This window comes from Poecilia mexicana, unplaced genomic scaffold (assembly GCF_051168715.1).
Source record: "Poecilia mexicana isolate PSO_F unplaced genomic scaffold, ASM5116871v1 scaffold_9, whole genome shotgun sequence".
Lineage (NCBI taxonomy): Eukaryota > Metazoa > Chordata > Actinopteri > Cyprinodontiformes > Poeciliidae > Poecilia > Poecilia mexicana.
This window is the reverse complement of record NW_028263378.1, coordinates 18,173,649-18,191,855: the sequence shown is the minus strand read 5'-3', so window position 1 is coordinate 18,191,855 and position 18,207 is coordinate 18,173,649. Positions and strand designations below refer to the sequence as shown.

At 39.2% G+C, this 18,207-nt stretch overlaps 3 protein-coding genes across 3 annotated transcripts in view; 1 reads left to right on the top strand and 2 right to left on the bottom strand.

Moving 5' to 3' along the window:
* Positions 1 to 85: 85 nt before the first annotated feature.
* LOC148157683 (uncharacterized) lies at positions 86 to 2,779 on the top strand. The gene is made up of 6 exons (XM_088008920.1): positions 86 to 569; positions 692 to 837; positions 1,684 to 1,745; positions 1,858 to 1,968; positions 2,050 to 2,151; positions 2,283 to 2,779. The coding sequence occupies exons 1-6, from the start codon at positions 459 to 461 to the stop codon at positions 2,312 to 2,314; spliced, it is 564 nt and encodes a 187-aa protein (XP_087865046.1). The 5' UTR covers positions 86 to 458; the 3' UTR covers positions 2,315 to 2,779.
* On the bottom strand, positions 2,221 to 7,202 carry f2r (coagulation factor II (thrombin) receptor). Its single transcript, XM_014992899.2, has 2 exons — positions 6,811 to 7,202; positions 2,221 to 4,988 (listed from the first exon to the last, which is right to left on the bottom strand). Exons 1-2 carry the CDS (start codon positions 6,890 to 6,892, stop codon positions 3,793 to 3,795), a joined length of 1,278 nt encoding a protein of 425 aa, XP_014848385.2. The 5' UTR covers positions 6,893 to 7,202; the 3' UTR covers positions 2,221 to 3,792.
* Positions 7,203 to 7,315: 113 nt separating this feature from the next.
* Positions 7,316 to 18,207, bottom strand: part of iqgap2 (IQ motif containing GTPase activating protein 2) — a 34,855-nt gene continuing 23,963 nt past the window's right edge. Inside the window, exons 18-38 of the mRNA XM_014992896.2 lie at positions 17,352 to 17,494; positions 17,043 to 17,213; positions 15,914 to 15,997; positions 15,647 to 15,718; positions 15,493 to 15,562; positions 14,842 to 15,050; positions 14,602 to 14,754; positions 14,332 to 14,495; positions 13,770 to 13,994; positions 13,419 to 13,559; positions 12,687 to 12,771; positions 12,378 to 12,610; positions 11,683 to 11,815; positions 11,064 to 11,166; positions 10,839 to 10,980; positions 9,863 to 9,950; positions 9,524 to 9,736; positions 9,277 to 9,437; positions 9,038 to 9,181; positions 8,079 to 8,187; positions 7,316 to 7,819 (exon numbers count right to left, since the gene is read on the bottom strand). Coding sequence (XP_014848382.2) covers positions 7,706 to 7,819; positions 8,079 to 8,187; positions 9,038 to 9,181; positions 9,277 to 9,437; positions 9,524 to 9,736; positions 9,863 to 9,950; positions 10,839 to 10,980; positions 11,064 to 11,166; positions 11,683 to 11,815; positions 12,378 to 12,610; positions 12,687 to 12,771; positions 13,419 to 13,559; positions 13,770 to 13,994; positions 14,332 to 14,495; positions 14,602 to 14,754; positions 14,842 to 15,050; positions 15,493 to 15,562; positions 15,647 to 15,718; positions 15,914 to 15,997; positions 17,043 to 17,213; positions 17,352 to 17,494 — 2,957 coding nt within the window. The 3' untranslated portion in view covers positions 7,316 to 7,705. The remainder of the gene's footprint in view (positions 7,820 to 8,078; positions 8,188 to 9,037; positions 9,182 to 9,276; positions 9,438 to 9,523; positions 9,737 to 9,862; positions 9,951 to 10,838; positions 10,981 to 11,063; positions 11,167 to 11,682; positions 11,816 to 12,377; positions 12,611 to 12,686; positions 12,772 to 13,418; positions 13,560 to 13,769; positions 13,995 to 14,331; positions 14,496 to 14,601; positions 14,755 to 14,841; positions 15,051 to 15,492; positions 15,563 to 15,646; positions 15,719 to 15,913; positions 15,998 to 17,042; positions 17,214 to 17,351; positions 17,495 to 18,207) is intronic.

Sequence of the window (18,207 nt, the reverse complement as noted above, 5' to 3'; positions counted from 1 at the left end):
TCATTTTGTGCAGAGTTCCCTACTCAATAAAACTAATGCGGCTCCAAAAAGCGACACGGACCGTCGCCGGGGTAACACCCAGCGGGAGAGAGAAAGATGCCCCAGCAAGACAATTGCCTTTTCCTCTGCTGATGCAAAACTCAGTCTGATCCTTTATTTGGACATTTGAAAGGTTGTGGCTCTCTGCCGGAGTTCATTCAGGAGCCGAGGCGTTTGCAACAGAGGACCATTGAGCAGTTCTTTCAGAGCCGTCCAAAAGAAATCTGCATGTTTCTGAGTGGTTCCTGGAAAGGGTTTGCAGGAGCGTCTGAGCGTACAACACCCTCTTCCCTCCTCCCTTGTTTTTAGCACTTACACAACTTTTTTTTTTTTTTTTTTTTTGTCTGAAAGCCTGGAGGGAAAATGAGTCTGCATCAGAAGGTTTCTGCTGCAGGATCAGTAACATCTGCTGTCTGACCATGGCTCTGTCTGTCGTCGGCTTTCTGCTGACCCTCGTTTCCCTGAGCGGAGCGTCTGCTCCGGACTGCCGGGAGCTGGTCGAGCCTTACATGCCAGAGGAGCCAGAACAGGTGAGTCCTGCTCATTTTTTTGTCTCCTCTCCAAATTATTATTATTATTATTATGATTATTTTTAGACAGTTTCAGAGAATCATTTAGCTCGTGTGTGTTTCTTTCACACTTTTGGTTAAAGTTATTTGGAAAATGGATTTATGTGATGGGAGCGGGCGATCCAGTCACATACCACAAAGCGCTGGAGTACATGAAAAGTTCCTGGATTGAGCTGCAGCCCACCTCCAACAACCTGACTGTGACCCTGCGATGGGGGGACTACTGCTTGTGAGTCTAGTTACTAACTGTTATCACGTTTCTTGGGATTTTATGTACATTTTGATTTTATGTAAACCAAATTTACCTTGCAATTGTTAAGTGGAAATAAATAAATAAAAATTATTTTTTATTTTGTAGTGTACTTGTGTATTCAACACATCTGATTCAAAGTGGTCATGTAAACATCTTTTACTGCAGATACAGCTGTTGGTCTTCTGGAGTATCTCCCCTCGATTTTTGTTTTTCACTTTTGACATTTTCCAAGTATTTTTGTAAATTGTGGTTTGAATTAAAAGCTAGGTGGCTCAAACACATAAATATACTTTATCTAAACCATTCCACTCAAGTTTGAAACAACTTGTCCTGTTTTTTTTTTTGTTTTGTTTTTTTTACCTCCATTGTTGACCTGCATTTAGCGTCATCCATTTTCCCGTTATCTCTGACCAGCCTCCCTGTGCCTGTCAAAGAACAGCATTATGCTGCCGCTACCACATTTAGTGAGGATGGAGAATTCATTGTGATGCGCCAAAAGGTTCAGATTTGATCTCATCAGATGATAAAAGTATCTTCCACATGTTTGCATAACTGCTAATAAGACTTTCAAAGGCTTTCTGGCTCTTTTATGAAGAGTCCTAATAGACAGAACTTCACGCCAATCGTTTAAAATATATATATTTTTTGCATTTACATACTACTGTTGGCCAATCGCAAAATATCCTAAAAAAAAATTCTATTCATTTTATGATTGTAACATGACAAAATGTTCTGGCAGCATGAAAATGTTGCAATGTTTGCATTGTTGTGCATAAGTAAGGTTGATTTAAGCCTCATAAAACTTGTCATATTGTTTTTCAGTCACCGTTGCATCTTTGGGAAAGTAAACGCAACCGTCTCTGGACTCACGGCCACATTTCGCAGTATGTCAACCACAAACATCAGTCCTCCGTCTTATCTCCAAAACAAAAAAGCATCCGCCTCCAACAGATTACGGCCTTTCATAATAAGTTCGACTTTTTCCTGCACTTTCAGAAAACCTGTCGGACCACAAAGGACACCTCCTGCAGACCTGTTCCGACTGCCTGCTGTGGACGGACACTTTTCGTAACGTGGACGTCACAGGCAGATACATCATGCAGTTTAGTAAGAGCTGCTGTCCTCTGCATATCTCTGTAAAATATTGAAATATACATGCATCTTTTATATTTATTCCTTTTTTCGCAGCAAGGACGGGAAAAATACATCCCACAGATGTAGAACATTTTAGGAAGCAAGCAGAGTGTCTGAACTTCCCAGAGAACTATCACAGCTACGACACCACAGCAGGTCAGTGCAGAAACCACCACAAGGTGGAGGTCTTATACCTGGAAGTTCAAAATTCAGACACGAGTGCAGTTGGTTCTTAAATGCATTGTTTATTCGATGAAGCATTGTTCTTCTCTTCTTTTGTCTTACAGAATTGTGTCCCGACAAAGAAACGAAAAGTTGAGCAGCAATAAAAGAAAATGCAGAGTCACAGAGGCGAAACCCAAATATACAGTTTTATCTTTGACTCAGTCGCTGTCTTTCATTAGAGATCTTCAAACTGAGAGGTGGACGTCCACAAGCAAGTTCATTCACAGTTTAGTGAAGCTCTCTCCTAACATTATTTTTCCATTAATTATCTAAAGGTGATAAAGTTACGACATTAAACTATTCGTAGAAACTCTGAAGGTTTGTCAAAATCCAAGAATTTACTAATTCGCCTCTCAGAAGAGAAATTTTTACTCTATTTGAGGTTTGAATATGCTTGTGATATTATCTGACCAGATTATGTCAGTGTCATCTAAATTAACAAAAATCACAACAACACTCAGAAAGTGAGGAATGTAAAAAAAAAACAGGCCTGGAGCATAACTCTTCTGATACAGAGCCTATAATCTACAACCAAAAAAATTAAATCACTCAAATGACATTTTTGTTTGTTTTTACTTACATAGTTCCTGTAAATAATTACACATTGTCAAAAAAAAAAAATCACAAAATATTACATTATGTTTGCTACTTGTAATTTGTATGATACTGAAACAGACACTGATGGTTTGATTCCCTGCTAGAGTAGACAAGGAAAGCAAAATCAGTGGTAAGTCAGGAGGGAGTTACTGAGAGCTGCAGAGCCACAGCTCAGATGGAAAGAAAATGCTGGTTATTTGTCATGTGCTCTGAAACTTTTGCCTCAAGAAAAAAAACCCAACAACATTGTAGAACAAAGGCTAAAGAAGTCCTGCTTAAAGTTTGTTACAAGTCATGCAGGGAAACAATGAGCATGCCGTCATAAAAATAAACTGTTTTTTTCTTCGTTTACAAAGCGTACAGTGCAAACATCATCCCCAGGGTGTAAACAGGGTGGCAGCATCATTCTGCAGGGAGGCTTTTCATCATAAGGGCCAGAGAAGCTAAACAGTGTTGATGAGAAAGAAGATGGATGAAGTCAAATAAAGGTTAACCCTGAAATCCAGCCATAGATATAATAAACAGGTTTGTATGAATGCAGGGAGATAAGACTAAATGGTCCAGTCAAAGTCTAGACCTGAGGATTGGGGAGAGGTAACCTGCACACATTTTCTCCATCCAAGTTTTTTTTTTTTTTTTGAGCTTGAGCTGGTTTGCAAAGAAGAATGGGCAAAAGTTTCAGCCTCTAGATAAACAAAGCCAGTAGACACATACTCTCTTTCAGATTTGATGTGTTTCCAGACTTTTGGCTCTGAGAAGCTGGAAAGAAATGCATGTTTCACTTTACAGCTTCATCTATTTTATTGAAACCACACATCCTTTTCCTTCCAGTTCCAAGTTATGCACCACTTTGCGTTACACAAAACTCCCAGAATGACACATTAAATACGGCTGGAACGTGACGAAATGTTAAAAAGTTAAAAAGGCTATGAAAACGTCTGTGAAAGTTTGCATTATTTCTCAGAAACGGGCTCCTTAAGCCACCAGCTTGTTATACTGGCCACTGTACACGCCCTCCATCTTGCAGGATCTGCTGCTCGACCCACTCGTTCGCGTGCTGCGCGTGTCCATGCTGCTCCCTGCTGGTGCCAGTGGCGAGCACCTGAGCAATGCAGCCACCTGCTTCTGGCACTGAGAGGAGCCGTAGTAGTAGAGGAGAGGATCCAGACAGCAGCTGAGGCTGCCTATGCACACAGAGAGCAGGTACGCCTGGTAGGAACCGTCACTGGACGCGTGGCTGATCTGAACATAGTGAATCATCAGAATGATGTTTGTGGGAGCGAAGCAGACCACGAACACCAGCAGCACCACCACAGTCATCACGATTGCCCGCGTCTTCTTGGAGCGGTTCTCCAAGTTGGCTGCTGCCAGAGCCTGAACGATTCGAACATAGCAGACGGTAGTGAAGACAAGAGGTACGAAGAAGAAGACGGAGGAGTATATGGGGAAGAAGTAGAGATAGTAGGATTGCAGGGTTTCCACATCCTGCACATCATGGCAGGTGGTAATCCCAAGGTCTGATAAATACAGCGTCTGTTCTGAGGTCAGGAGGGGGCACACTCCTCCCAGGGAGAGGAGCCACATGGCTGCACAGACGACTGCAGCAGTATGAGGGCTCCGCCACGTCAGGGAGTTCATGGGGTAAACCACGGCCAGGAACCGGTCCACGCTGATGCACATGACGAGCAGCACGGAGCAGTACATGTTGCAGTGGAAAGCCGCCGTCACCACCCTGCACATGAAGGACCCGTAGATCCAGTTGTTGCCATTGTAATGGTAGGCGATTTTAAAGGGGAGGAGCAGGCCAAACAGAAGGTCGGCACAAGCCAAATTCAGCATGTAGATCACCGCAGGCTTTCTGGGACGGATTCGGTGGACGAACATCACCACGGCCAGGAGGTTGAGAGGCACGCTAATGATGAAGACCAGGACGTAAACGGTGGGGATGAACGTCGTCGCGAGGTGACCCTGGAGGAACTCTTTGGCTTCCTCAGACACGACGAGGCGCCTTTGCAAGCGATCGTGCTGGTCGTGTTTCTTAAACAGTTTCTGGTCCGTCTCAGAACCTGAGCCGTTATCGTCATCATCATCACTCAAAACAGACAGGTCAATGGGTTCGTCGGTCACCAGGACAAAGCGGCCCGATAAAGTCCGAGGGAGCAACAAGGAGCCTTTAGAGAGACACAAAGCGACAATGACAAAACCGTCGACCTGTTTCAGGTAGTCAAGTATAAATACATCACTGTCACTTGAGTGCAATTTGGCTAACATAAACAACTTTGAAATACTCTCTGAATTGCATCATATTGAAAGTCTGGTTTGGTTGGGATCGGGTGAAATGGTTACATTGTAAATGCTAAAAATAAAATTTCATATCTAATGGTTGTTGTAATGGTACCTTACTTCCACTTAAAGTCTTAAAGTCACCTGTATTATGCTACCGTCACTGTACTCAGATGATCTCCCACTCACTGCGAGTCTTCTAGTGCCACCTGGCTGGACCTCTGTTGAATTAGGTCAGTGGTTCTTAACCTTTTTTGAGGTACCGAACCCCCCAGTTTCATACGCACATTCACCGAACCCTTCTTATTCCTCCTCCCCCCCCCCGACATACAAAATACTTTGCGGTATTCTGATTTAGTAATGTAATTATATTAGCTGCGTTACCACCCCCACGCCACTAGAGGCAGTAGCAACCCCGAAAAAAAACTGAGCTTTTAGGCTGAACCGGAGTGAAGTGAAGGCTGCAAACTTTGTGTTGGTTTGGATCGCTTGGAAATTAATTAAAACTTAAAAGCTCATTATATTAGGAAGACAACAACGTTCATAGTATTGCGTTTTTTGCATCTGAAATACGACTTAGTCTTTTCTACCAGTAATGGTAACTCAAAGCGGAAACAAGTGAGCCGCATTAGCTCTTGGAGATGTGACGTCAACGCCGTAGGTGCAAAGAGCCCACCTTCAATCAGGGCTCCTCCGCAGCGCTGATTGGCCAAGCAATGTAACGTGATCCTCTGCAGCAAGTGATGGCAAAGCGGGGCGTCATCACGACTTTACACAAGTTTCTTTATCTCTGCGGCAGAGGCTCCGCCGAACCCCTGAGACCGACTCACCGAAACCCTGGGGTTCGATCGAACCCAGGTTAAGAACCACTGAATTAGGTCAATCTCTTTAACGGAGGTAAACTTTTTTTTTTTTATTTAAACATCATTTTCCAGAAATCATTTTTCATTTTTACATTAAAGTTTTTGTTGTTGCAAAATTTGTCAAATAACCCAAATGTTGACTTATTTGACAAAGGGGTGAATACTTTCTACTGGTACTGCAGTAGTGGACATCTGATGCTTTTCCACATATAATTTTTAATTTGGCAAAAACGGTTCACGATGGTAGAACAGAAACAGATTTGCTCTCGTCACTTCTATTCAACCTGCTTGTGTCATTCATTTAAAAATGAGGTTTAAAGAAACAGCAAGACGACTACAAGTGAACACGCCCAAGACTAAATGAAAATGGATCTCCATGTCCCATCACATTTATACCCCACATAAACAGATGGGCCAGATGGGTTTATACAAAATACAATAAGGGAATTAGTGGACTTTGCCTGAAAGTTTGAATTATGCTATTCAAGTTGTTTTTTTGAACTATACAGAATGATATGGTTCTGTAGAATTATTCAAAATGGATTCTTTCACCCAAAAGTTACTTGCATTCCAGCAGTACATTATATAAAATGTGCTGTTTTTTCTTGAATTCACCTTCATTTTCAGTCCAAATCGACCAATATGGACCACATTAGTGAATGGAAACTTGCATTTGAGGTACATAGTATTCATTTTATGGCAATGCTATTTTACAAAGACAAATGCCATTTTGGTCAACTTAACTCATTTTAAAGGATCACTCTATACACAAAGAATGAAAGTTTGAATGTTAAATTTGCACACATTATGCTCTCATCATGTCAGGTGTTTTAAAAGAAGTACTCACCATTTTCTGAGTGTGCCGAGCTTTGACTTAAAGACAAGACCAGCAAAGCGAACGCTAGAGGAAACATGCTGTTGCTGTACATCCTCCAAATAACCAGTGAACTGAAATTATCCGTTTCCCAGATGAGTTTCTAAAGTCCTTTTGTTGGTGAGCATTTAGCAAATTAGTCATGAGGTTCCTCCTCCTCAACTCCATAGATCTCCTCCCCTAACAAAGGAAGCATCAATCTGAAACCAGAAATATTTTTCTCCTGAAATGGCAAAGTCTTTAAAATGCACCACTTCCTCAATTCTTTATTATTGCAATGCCTTTATAATAAGCCAACCTAGAATTACCTTTGGAAACTTAAATCCCACTTTAGATATTTAGGTCTCTTTAATCGCAACTGGATTCTCCAGGTGAAATAAAGGTTGATAAATAAAAATTCTTCACAATGGTGATATTCTGGATATCAGTCAAAGATTGAGAAATAATTATAAAGTAATAGCAATAGATCTTCTGCAGCTTTAATGTTGAATTAAAACATTTTATTTAGACATTTTGAAAGGCACTAATAAACTGTAGAATTACATATTTTTATGTCTCGGCATCACTTTTCACCTGATGGTGCTGCAGCTTTTTCCCATAATGTTCATAAAACCCCGACCGTTTCCTCAAAATGCAAAGGTTCCTGGAAGGCGTGTCTTTTACATATAAAACATGAATACCATTACAATTTCATTTTTAAAAGTACATTACATTTACAATCAAGACATAGAAAAAAAACTGGACAGACAATAAATTGACATTTCATTTGGATGTGATGCATTAAATTAAAAGCAGACAAAACAATGAGATGTTTTGTGAAGGCACAAGTAGTTTCCTCCCAACAGTTCTCCTGCTTTCTCTTCCACGTTTATTTTCCATAAAACTTCTTGTTGAGAAGGAAGATGAGTAAATTAACATTTACTTTGGCCTTGTCAAACATCTTCATGACAGCCACGCCCTCGTACTGCAGCTGAAGAAGGTCCTGGACACAAAGTAGAAAACTTATGAATGATTTAAAGAGGTTTGGCTCATCAACTAAATTAAAGCAGTTCTTTTTCTTTACCCATTTTTACTGCTTCATGAGGAGAGTAAAAAAAAGAAAGCTATGCCTTCATTTCCACGCACTTCCTGCCATCATGCCCCGACAGAAACAGGAAACTGGTCCGATTGTCATTCTGCTCTAGCTATGTCTTTTTTTGGCTATTCTTCATGGAACTCAGACAGACTTGGGAAATAATTACCTGGAAGTGAAGCTGGACCTTTTCCATTTCAACCCCCATAAATTTGGCCTTCACCTCAAAATCTCCAACTTCTTCCGTGGGGGAAATATCAAACATGACATTTTTGAACCTTTGGAGGTGAGAAAGACAATTAAGATGAAAACTCAGAAAATGATATGAGGAAAACAGCATGTTTGATGGCAAAATCTCAAATTTTAATAGAAACATAGAATATAGCTCCGATATATATTGGTTTTATCTGGTATAAACGGTAAAGAACATTTAAGATTTTAACAGTGGATATGTAATTTCTCTCCATTTCCTTTCTGGTGACGCCTGAATAAACAGTGACTTTGCAGTGAGAATAAAAGGTGGGGGAGGTTATCCTAAAAACTTTCTTTCCACAAAATGAAAAAAAGAGCTGATGAGGCAAATCACTATCATTTTAATTCAGTTTCACACCTTTGCCTTTGGTTCAGGGAAAAGCATGAAAGTAGTTCAAGGTTCAACTATACTTATAAAAACCTGACTTTCAGTTTTAAATCAATACACTATCTATTTAGCAAAAAAAAAAACTGAAGTGCTTTCTCGATCCACATGCACCTGTTCTTAGATGTAACAGCATGTTTTTGTTCAATTTTGAAAGGCAATGCATTTTAACATATTGCAAACATTCATAAACTTGTTCACAAATTGTCACTTCAAAACAAAAACTTCACTATAGTTTGTTGGAATTTCACATGATAGCAGTGAAAGGTGGTTCATTTATATATAGCACAAACTCAGACCACACTTTTATTTCCATTTATAAAAATTATAAAAACCATGAATCATTCTCATAAATTTGCACTACTTTGTGTTGTGTTACGGCATAAAGCCAAACCCAAGGTTTGCAGTTGTAACATGACAAAATCTAGCTGTACGAACACTTTTGCAAAGCACTGTAGATTTGATTATGTCACCATAAGAAGGTAACTTACTGGTTTGTCTGAAGGCCTTCTATCTCCAGAATGACTCCCTTCTCATGCAGCCTGGCCGCCGTGTACTTCAGAGACTGTGGCTTCCACTTCTTACTGCCCTTTTCTTCTCCTTTGCTGTCCAGTTTTATGGATCTGCGTGTATTCCTGAAGACAAAACAGCCAGAAATATAACAATCCAGCAAAAATAATACACCAAAAACACAAAACAAATGTTTTCATTTTTGGAAATCCACACTGACTTCCGGTTGAGATTATCCAGGCAGGTCTTGATGTAGGTGTCATAATAGTTCATCTGCTCCTGGAAGAAGTCAGTTTTTGAGTTGAGCGCCGTCAGCGTCTGCTGAAGCTTCGTCAGCTCTGCCTTTCTCCTTTGTCTGTAGCGTCTCTGGTAGCGAATGTCCTATCGATCAAAGATTTAGACTTCACTTAGATTCTGATACGGCTTTGTGTTATTTTCAGACAAAAAAGGATTAAGTGCTTTTAAACCTTCGCTATGTCGTTTATAAGGTCCTGGTATTTGTTACTGGCGGTGACGAGTCCAGCCTGCTCAAGATTACGGAGATTCCTCAAGATTTTCCTCTTCTTCTGCTCGAGAGGCAGCTGACTGTCCTCCAACACGGCTGGACTGCTTTTCAGTCCCTCTGGTGTCTGAGCATCCTGGTCTGCCCTGCGCTGCACAATCTTTGTATGCTCTGACTCCTTCAGAAACAAAGGTTCAAAAAATGTTATCGCACTATGCTGCAAGAGAGGATGAACAATGCAAACTGCATAAAATGTTTCCGTTTGGTAAACAATATTTGGAGTTTAAATAAGAAAACATATGACCTGTGGTGCAGTAGCTGGGGTCTCAAGTATTTCTGGCAACGTCTCTCCATGCTGAATCCGAACCACATCAACTATCAGCTTCTTTGTCCTGAGAAACAAAAAAGAAGCAACTTTAGATTGAACAAAATGCTAGTTTGAATTGTATGTCAGACAGGAACTGTATTAAGTCTCACTTTTATTTTTCAGGCTTTGACTGTGGCCTAATTATTATAAAGTTAATGTTTAGTGTTTTGTTCAAAAACTGTTTCATGTCTCTTATGTGTTTGTTTTATCTTTTTGGTCTGGGCTTTTCCTGGTTGTTGTTTGTCCAGTGCAGCACTTAGATCAGCCTTAAAGTACTTCATATTTTAAGCGTTACTGTAGTGATATCTTGTCACTAGTCCTTTGCTCTGCATCATGCTTAGCTTTATTATTTTACTTTATTGATTGTATTTTAGTTACCATTTTTTTCCAAGGTAAACAAAAACAAGGCTGATGACAAGTTGCTACTTTGTTAAAGTTAATGCTTTGTTTTGCATTCTACATGGTAAGATAGCCTTTTTTTGTTTTTTTTAAAAAGGTATGTGTATTCAGTCAGACAAAGCAATATTTTAATACCACTGGGAAAACAAGGAAAAGAGCAACACTGCAGTGGATTTTTTCAGAAAGCAGTCCAAACGGATGCAGGTTTACAGGGTAGATAGTCCTAACCTTGTTACTCCTTCCTCTGTGACAGGACATGATAGAGGAGCAGGAAAGACAACAAAGATATGTGACTGAGTGACAACCACAAAGACACACTAACTGTGCTAATATAGTCAGCGGATCACAGAATATTAACAGAGTAGCGCTGACTAAGTGTGATTCATGGCAACGGTTCTATAACCACGGCAGCATCCCAAGTCTGAAGCCTCAGAATGAAATAATTTCAAGTACAACATACTTGGAAAAATTATTATGCTCAGTTTTTCTAGCACAGTTCCAACAATAAATTTACTTTGTCATGAGAGTCTTCAAGTCTTTGTCGTCTCCCTCTAGCAGCTCAAACTTGTTGGTTAATGTTAGAGAAATCTCAGTCTTTGCCAGCTGGCTCAGAGTCGCTTCTCTGTTTGGGTCATCTGGGTCTATGGCGCCTTCACCTGAAAATAAAGCAGCATGTTAGTGAATCCAGGAAAAATGTGGACAAACTGGGATTAAATAAAATCGTAATTTGTTACAATACCGAGCAAAGTCTCTACATCAGGCACATCTCCCAGGTCCTGCAGCAGCTCGTGCAACAAGTCATTTCGGTCTGGAGAGATGGCCTCCAGGTGTTCCAGAAGCAGCTGTGTAAAAACAGATATGGGGTTTTATTTATCTACACGCTTGCAGTTAGCTACTTGAACAACAGAGAAACCACAAAGAACCAGGTAAATGAACAGAGTGCTCCCAAGGTTGCTGGAATTCAAAATCGAGATGTTAACATGGATGTAAACTACTTCACATTTTAATAGTTTAGTAATGAATGTTAAAGCAATGGATATACAGGGAATACATGCTTCCACTCAAATGTATTTGTTCCCTAAATGTCATAGTGAATGAATATTTTATGAAGTTGTCCTAATGTGAAAAACCCCCCATCAGTTTTAACAATTATCTCAATGTAGTTCCTGTGAAGAGCAAATCTTATGACAAAGAACACAGCTAGCTTTATCCCAAATTTTAAATTGTTTTCCAAGGAAAACTTGAGGAAATATAACAAAGGAAGCAGAGTACTGATGCAGCAAGTACTGCATCAGTACTCTGTAATTTCCAGGAATTTTTTAATCTTTGAAGGATCGGTGTGTTTTGTCAGGGTTTACCGAATGAGTGTTGATGATTTCCTCTATCGAGATGTAGATGACTGGTTTGCTCAGAGTCACCATGTCTGAATATTCGTCAACATTAAACTTCTCCTCTGGTTCAGGAACATCGCATGCAGCCTGGAAAAATGACCTGATGGAGAGGATCAATAGTTAGGTTGCCGTAGACACCAACATATTGTAGAGTTAAAGTAAGCAGCATTACACTAGAATAAAAAAAAAAAAAACAATCAACTCAACATCTGTTAATCTATTTTCCAGACAGGGTGAATAGTTCGAACTGAAAGATTCCCAGAAAATTGAATCAAAAGTGAATTTCCAGTAAAGATGAGTCAGTTACTTTTACAAAGTGGGGGAAAGGGCAGCGCGCGCGCGCACGCGCACACACACACGCACACACACACACACACACTCGCATTGTTCCCTTTCCCATCTGGAAGTGAAGTTAATGTTGACAGATGACTGCCTAAAATCTGCTGAAACGGCACATAGCTATTTCTGTTGTCAGGGTTACCTCTGCATCCACTGTGTCACACTGGTTTTTTTTATTATTCCTGACCTTGTTTTTGTAGGAAGGTCAATTCTTTTTTGCAACTTATGTTTTTCCTCTGACAGGATTTTTTGGAATACGGCCATAAAGTCGCACAAATCTCTCCCAGTACAGCAAGTTTAGGCATTCATCTAATCCGTCTTACCTAAACTTCTCATACGTCTGAGATATGTAGTTGTTCATTGGCGTCATATGTTCATTCTCGCCCTCAAACAGCTTGTTTGCAGCAGCGTGCTGCAGCATCTTCGCAATCGATCCCAAGTTGCGTCGCTGGTCGACGTGAAGCTGGCCTCCTGCTGACATGTCGATGATGTCAAAGCCATCCGGTGCCACGATGGCTGGGTTCATGTAGCGGTAGTACAGCAGGTTTCCCACAATCTAATACAGAAAATGGGTCACAAATCAAGCATCACTATTTTTCTGTGATTTGATTTCAACATTTTAATGCTTCTACCTTCAGCAGCTCATCCTCTGAGGCTTCTGGAAACTTTTCATGGAGGCTGTTCTTCAAAACCTTTGCTATGTATCTCATGCCATAACTGCATGCAAAACAAAAAAAGCATCGGTAGGACGTCAAACACAAAACAACATGGAGTTTCATGCAATAAGGCAAATGGTGAAATAAGCCCAGCAAGAGGGAAACTGAGGAGGTATATGGCCCTTTAAAACTACAATTAGCTCTTCAAGTATGTGAAGGGTTTCAGCGTTTTCTCCTTCTACTCTGCCATTAGTGAAACAGCACCACCTGGTGGTAAAGTTTAGAGAACAGACACAATGCAGAGTTCTGCATTGTGCCAGAACCAATAATTTCCCTAAAAGTTTGGTCGGACCTTAGCAATAAGTGCAAAAATATTTGCAGTTATAAAAAAAATGTGTCAAAATAACAACAAAGGCTAAGAAAAAATATGTCAAATGCTTAGCAAGATGACACGTTTTTAAACTTTAAATGGAAAAGGAGGAAAATAGTGTTTATTTTTATCTTAACTTTATTTAACAAGGCAAATTTGACCTGGCAAAAAGCAGAGCCTTCTGAACAAAAGGAAGATAAGGGTCTACAAAAGCAGAAATAAAATTAACTCAAAGACAGACATACTACAGCAGATAATGGAGATTCACAGTCACAAACATGCAGATTTGTCACACAAAAAAGGTTAAAAGATGACAATTACCAGATCTTGAAACTTACGGGATATTATCCAGCGAGGACACAATGGAGTTCAACATCTTATCTGTTGCTGACCGCAGAACCACGCTGGAGGCCTGCAGCCTGTTGCGCACTTCCTCATGGGACATGGCCTGCTCAGGAGTCACCTCATATGGCAGCTTGCTAAAGGGTAGCAATCAAAAGCAGGTTTAAGAACTGTTTGAGCATTAAAAATGGTTCATTATCTTTTTTTTTTTTTTTAGAATCTAATTGGTTAAAAACAATGGCTGCCTGCTAAGCATTAATAGGACATTCTATATATTCAAAGAACAAACAAAGACAACTTACGCCCAATCAAAGCTAAGCATTTTCACCGGTCTTCTTTGCTCCTACCTGGCCTCTCCGGTCGCCGTCTCCAGCTGGTTGACCCAGGCTTTGTACACATCCACAGGATTGGTGTTGATTCCTAAACTCTTGTCATCAATGATTTCTTTGACTACTGGAGCCAGCAGCTGCCTGAGGGTGTTGTGACCTCGTGCCCCTCTGTTGAAGCTCACGACCATCTTGATGACTGTAGGATTCCCCGTCACTATGTCCTGGATCTGATCCACCTTAGAACTGAGACAAACAAACACAAAATGACCCTTGATAGAAACTGTGCTTCAGAAACAAGAATTAAAGGATTTGTGTGAATTTAGTGGCTAATCACAAGGTATGACAAAATGGATGTTGATACTTGTTCACAGTTTCATGTGCCCAACTCACACAGATTTTGTGACTCCAATAAATGATAGATGTTATGTGGGATGTAGCTTTTCACACAAAGTCTCTGCAGATATTACTTAATATCTAGTTGTGTTGGTATACAACTACTTTAGTACACACATTCAATAAATGAGGATCATTAGCTGCAAATTTGAGATTATGATCTCTAGGCCAGAGTTAAAGTTCTCACTTGATCTCTTCTTCCAGTGCAGTCTTGAAGAGCTTGAGCAGCAGGTACTCCTCTCTTTGGTTGGAAGCATAGTTATACAAAGTGAAGATCACTGTGTCCATGAATTTTGTCGATTTGTTTTGAGGCATTTGGAAGATCAGTTTAGCCAGGTAGGAGGGAATCGTCTGAAACAGAGTGGTGGATTAAAAAAATAATAGTTTGTTTGAATAGAGAAAAGGTAAGCTTTTTCATAATTCAAATTAATTTGTTTAAGCTGCAGAGCCACCATACCTGCAGCAGATAAAAGAGATGTTGGTAAGCTTCTAGTTTCCTTCTTTTGCCTTTATTGAGACCTTTAATCCCAAGCCCGTCTCCAGCCGTCTGGTCGTCTTTGCTTGTTTTATTTTTCTTGTTCTTCATTTTCTTATTATGTGAAACGACATCCTGTATAATAAATACATTAAATTAATACATGTTGTACTTCAGTACATAAGTCTAATTATCCAAACAGTTTCATTAAAAGTTCTCAACCTGTAAGGTGATCCTGTTCTTCACCAGCAGTCCGATCTTAATGTCCATCAGATTCAAGTCTTTCTCCATCTGTTGGTTGGAGCGGATTTTTGTGACGACTTCTTCCCTGAGCTGAGTCACTTCTTGTTCCTCCTGCAGGTCCAGGGGGCTCTGCTCCAACAAGTGGACAAACTTTCGGACCACCGACAGCGGAGGATCATTTGCTCCAGCTAAAATGTTTAAAACGAGAACCGCGGTTCCCTTTTAGTGGTTCTACTGTTATTAATGTTTCACATACAAAGAATTACAAGTGTAAGACAACATTAGAACATACTTGATCATTTAATTTGAGTAATTGATCCCATGTGTTAGATCTTAAAGCTCCAATTCTACCATGTGAATCTCCCAAAAATAAAAACCTTGGATGGGTTTTGCTTCACAGTTACTCAAGATGTTTTATATAGCTGTATATTAAATACTTTAGTATCTACTACATCATCCAGAACCACTTGGGATTTCTTTTATATTCATGTTTATTTAGTTAGACCAAGAAAATACAAATGTAACTAAGAACCTTGACAAAACTAAAGTATTTCTAACATCACAAACAGCTCTGCTGCAGTGGCAAACAAGGTGCCGTGATTAAAAAGTATAAATGTATTATTGACTCACTTAGGGTTCTGTAGTCATCTCTTGCTTTGTTTGCCTTTAGGAAAGCCTGGATTTTCACAATTTCTTTTTCCTATACACAGAGAGAGCAGAGTGATATTAACAGAAGGAAAAATGTACGGAAATTCAAAAACATCTGTGAACTATGATCGCTCACGTGCTCTTTGAAGAATTGCAGCCTCTGATTATACTTGCGTTTTGCTTTCCACATTTTCACTATTGATTGAATCTGAAAACAGTAGAATATGTCGTCAGGTTTATTGGAAAATTATTTAAGTACACTTTTACTAAGTCATAAATATCTGATGCCATACAGATATTGCTGGTATAGTTGTTTTTTTTGCTTTATTTTAGCAATTGTATAGTTAATTACGGATGTATTTTAAAAATAAAAAATTAAGCCAATATTAAAAGTAAAAATTACCTTGACCACAGATGCAACACTTTTCTGAAGCAAATTGATCCTAGCTATGTAGATTTTTCTCTGTTTATAACCTCTGAAGCAAGCCTAAAAATAGAAAAAGATGCATTAAAATAAAAGAAACAATTATTTAATAAATGGCATCACATGATCAGCTGGCGAAGGTGGAAAGGGACAAACACTCCTAATGTTATAGGTCTTCTTTAAACCTTTAAAAAGCCAACGCAATTGATCAAATCTGTTTAATATGCAACAAATATAAAATGTATATGTGGTGAAATGGTCAACAAATGTATGAGGATTTACAAGTTTCGGAGATGGCAACTCAACTGTATCAGAAAAGGGTTTACATGCACTCGTTATGGGTCAAATGTTTTTCAGGGTGAAATGGTCAATAAATATACTTGAATCAATTTTAATTTATTATACACAATAATTTTAGATGGATATTTGGATGACAACTCTTCTAAACAGAAGTGGTAGGGTTGTTTTAAGGTTGTTTGCACAGATTCAACTTTGAAGCAAAGTTCATAAATTACGATCAATCATCAAGGTCAGGGCTTTTCCAGAAACTAATGTCAATCGGCCTTTATGCATTCGAATTATGGATCAGGAAATAACTCTAGCTGATAGTAAAATAGGAGAATATGGAACATCAGTATCACTTTCCACAGGAAGGACAGTTTTACATCACCACGGATCTGAAAGGCTGAAGATCAAAACATAATATTTTGGTCTAAAATGGAGAGATTTAAGCATGACCTAAATTTGCAGCTGCCCACAGAACAAACCAAACACCTCATGTGTTTTTATAGTCAGAGACAAAAATGCCATGAGACAGCAATACAATCTACCACCAAAAAACATTGTTGAAGTGTATGCCTAAAGGTATAAAATTCATGCCCATGTAAGTGTTTGCAAGCTTTTCACTGCCACTGTATGTAATAGTTTTGAATAGCAGACGTATTGCCTTCTATACAATAATACAAATACATTCTTATTATATCATCCCCTATAACAAACTGAACATAAGCTGAAATGTGAGCTTCATCAGCTGGTCCATGAACACTTTACTATATTAAAAGATAAAAGTAAAAAATAGTCCATGCTCTACCTTCTGAAATTTCATTACCTGGATTTTAACTACATGAGGTTCTTGTTGGCGTAGATACTCCATTCTCTGCAAATACTTTTTTCTGGCCAGGTGACCTCTGATCCTCGCCTGTAGCTGGGTGACGAAGGATTCATTTGCTAACCATAGCTGCTCCCGGTTATATTCTGCAGTCACAGAGTTGACTACACTCTGACAGAAAGGACGAAAACAAGTTTTGTCAGTGCCAGAAGTAGCAGCCTCACTCCGGAATCTTTGTGAATACAACAATTAAGTGTCCTTACTTGGTTGTGTGAAATGTTATTGGTTGCTAAAACCATAGAATTGTACCTGAATCTCCTCTTTGCTGAGTTGATCTGCCTTCTGTTCAAATCCTTCAGGCTCCTCCCAGCTGCCCTGCCCCGTCTCCAGATTGTAGAAGTAGTCGTACCTGTCCTTGATGCTGTGTTTGACCCAAACTCCATCACTGCTGCCTGGAGCAAAGAAGATAATTCAATATTTCACAAATTTCTACTGCTTCTGGATCAGTTTATCCAACAATCAGCATCTTTCATGGTGATACAGTAAAGGTTATAACAACATGGCCCAACATAGTCTCCAAACAAATCTAGGTAACATGAAACTGATGATACTTAAAGCACAGAGTAAAATTTGTAATAATACGTTCTGGGAGAATTTAAAAAAAAAATCATGATCTAGCAGGTTTTATGAACATTTTCCCAGACTTTAGCTTTGATATTTAAGCCTTTGTTTACATTTCGAATGGTTGTTGATTTGATTTTGGATTTTTCTTTTTACACTCTACTGCTCTCAACCAGAGCTATGAAAAAATACATTAAGTGAGTTTTGATGAAATATTAATTTAAACTGAATATAAAATATAATTACAGGCAGAGCAATTCATCTCCTTTGAATCCATCAATTTAGTATAAAACATAAGAATGTAGAACTATCAACACGCAATTACTCAAATTTCATTTTTTCACTGTTTATTTTGCTAGTTTATTTTGCCCTGTTTATTCAGGGTTAGATTGATGCTTTCTCTTAAACTGTGTCTCTTTTACATGAACATTCTTATTGCAGGAAGTAGAAAACATGGGATAGACTGACGGTTACGTTTTGCTTAGCACAGATCACCCCTTTTGTAAGGTTCAGTTAAACTTAGCGGAAATTTTAATTTATTTTC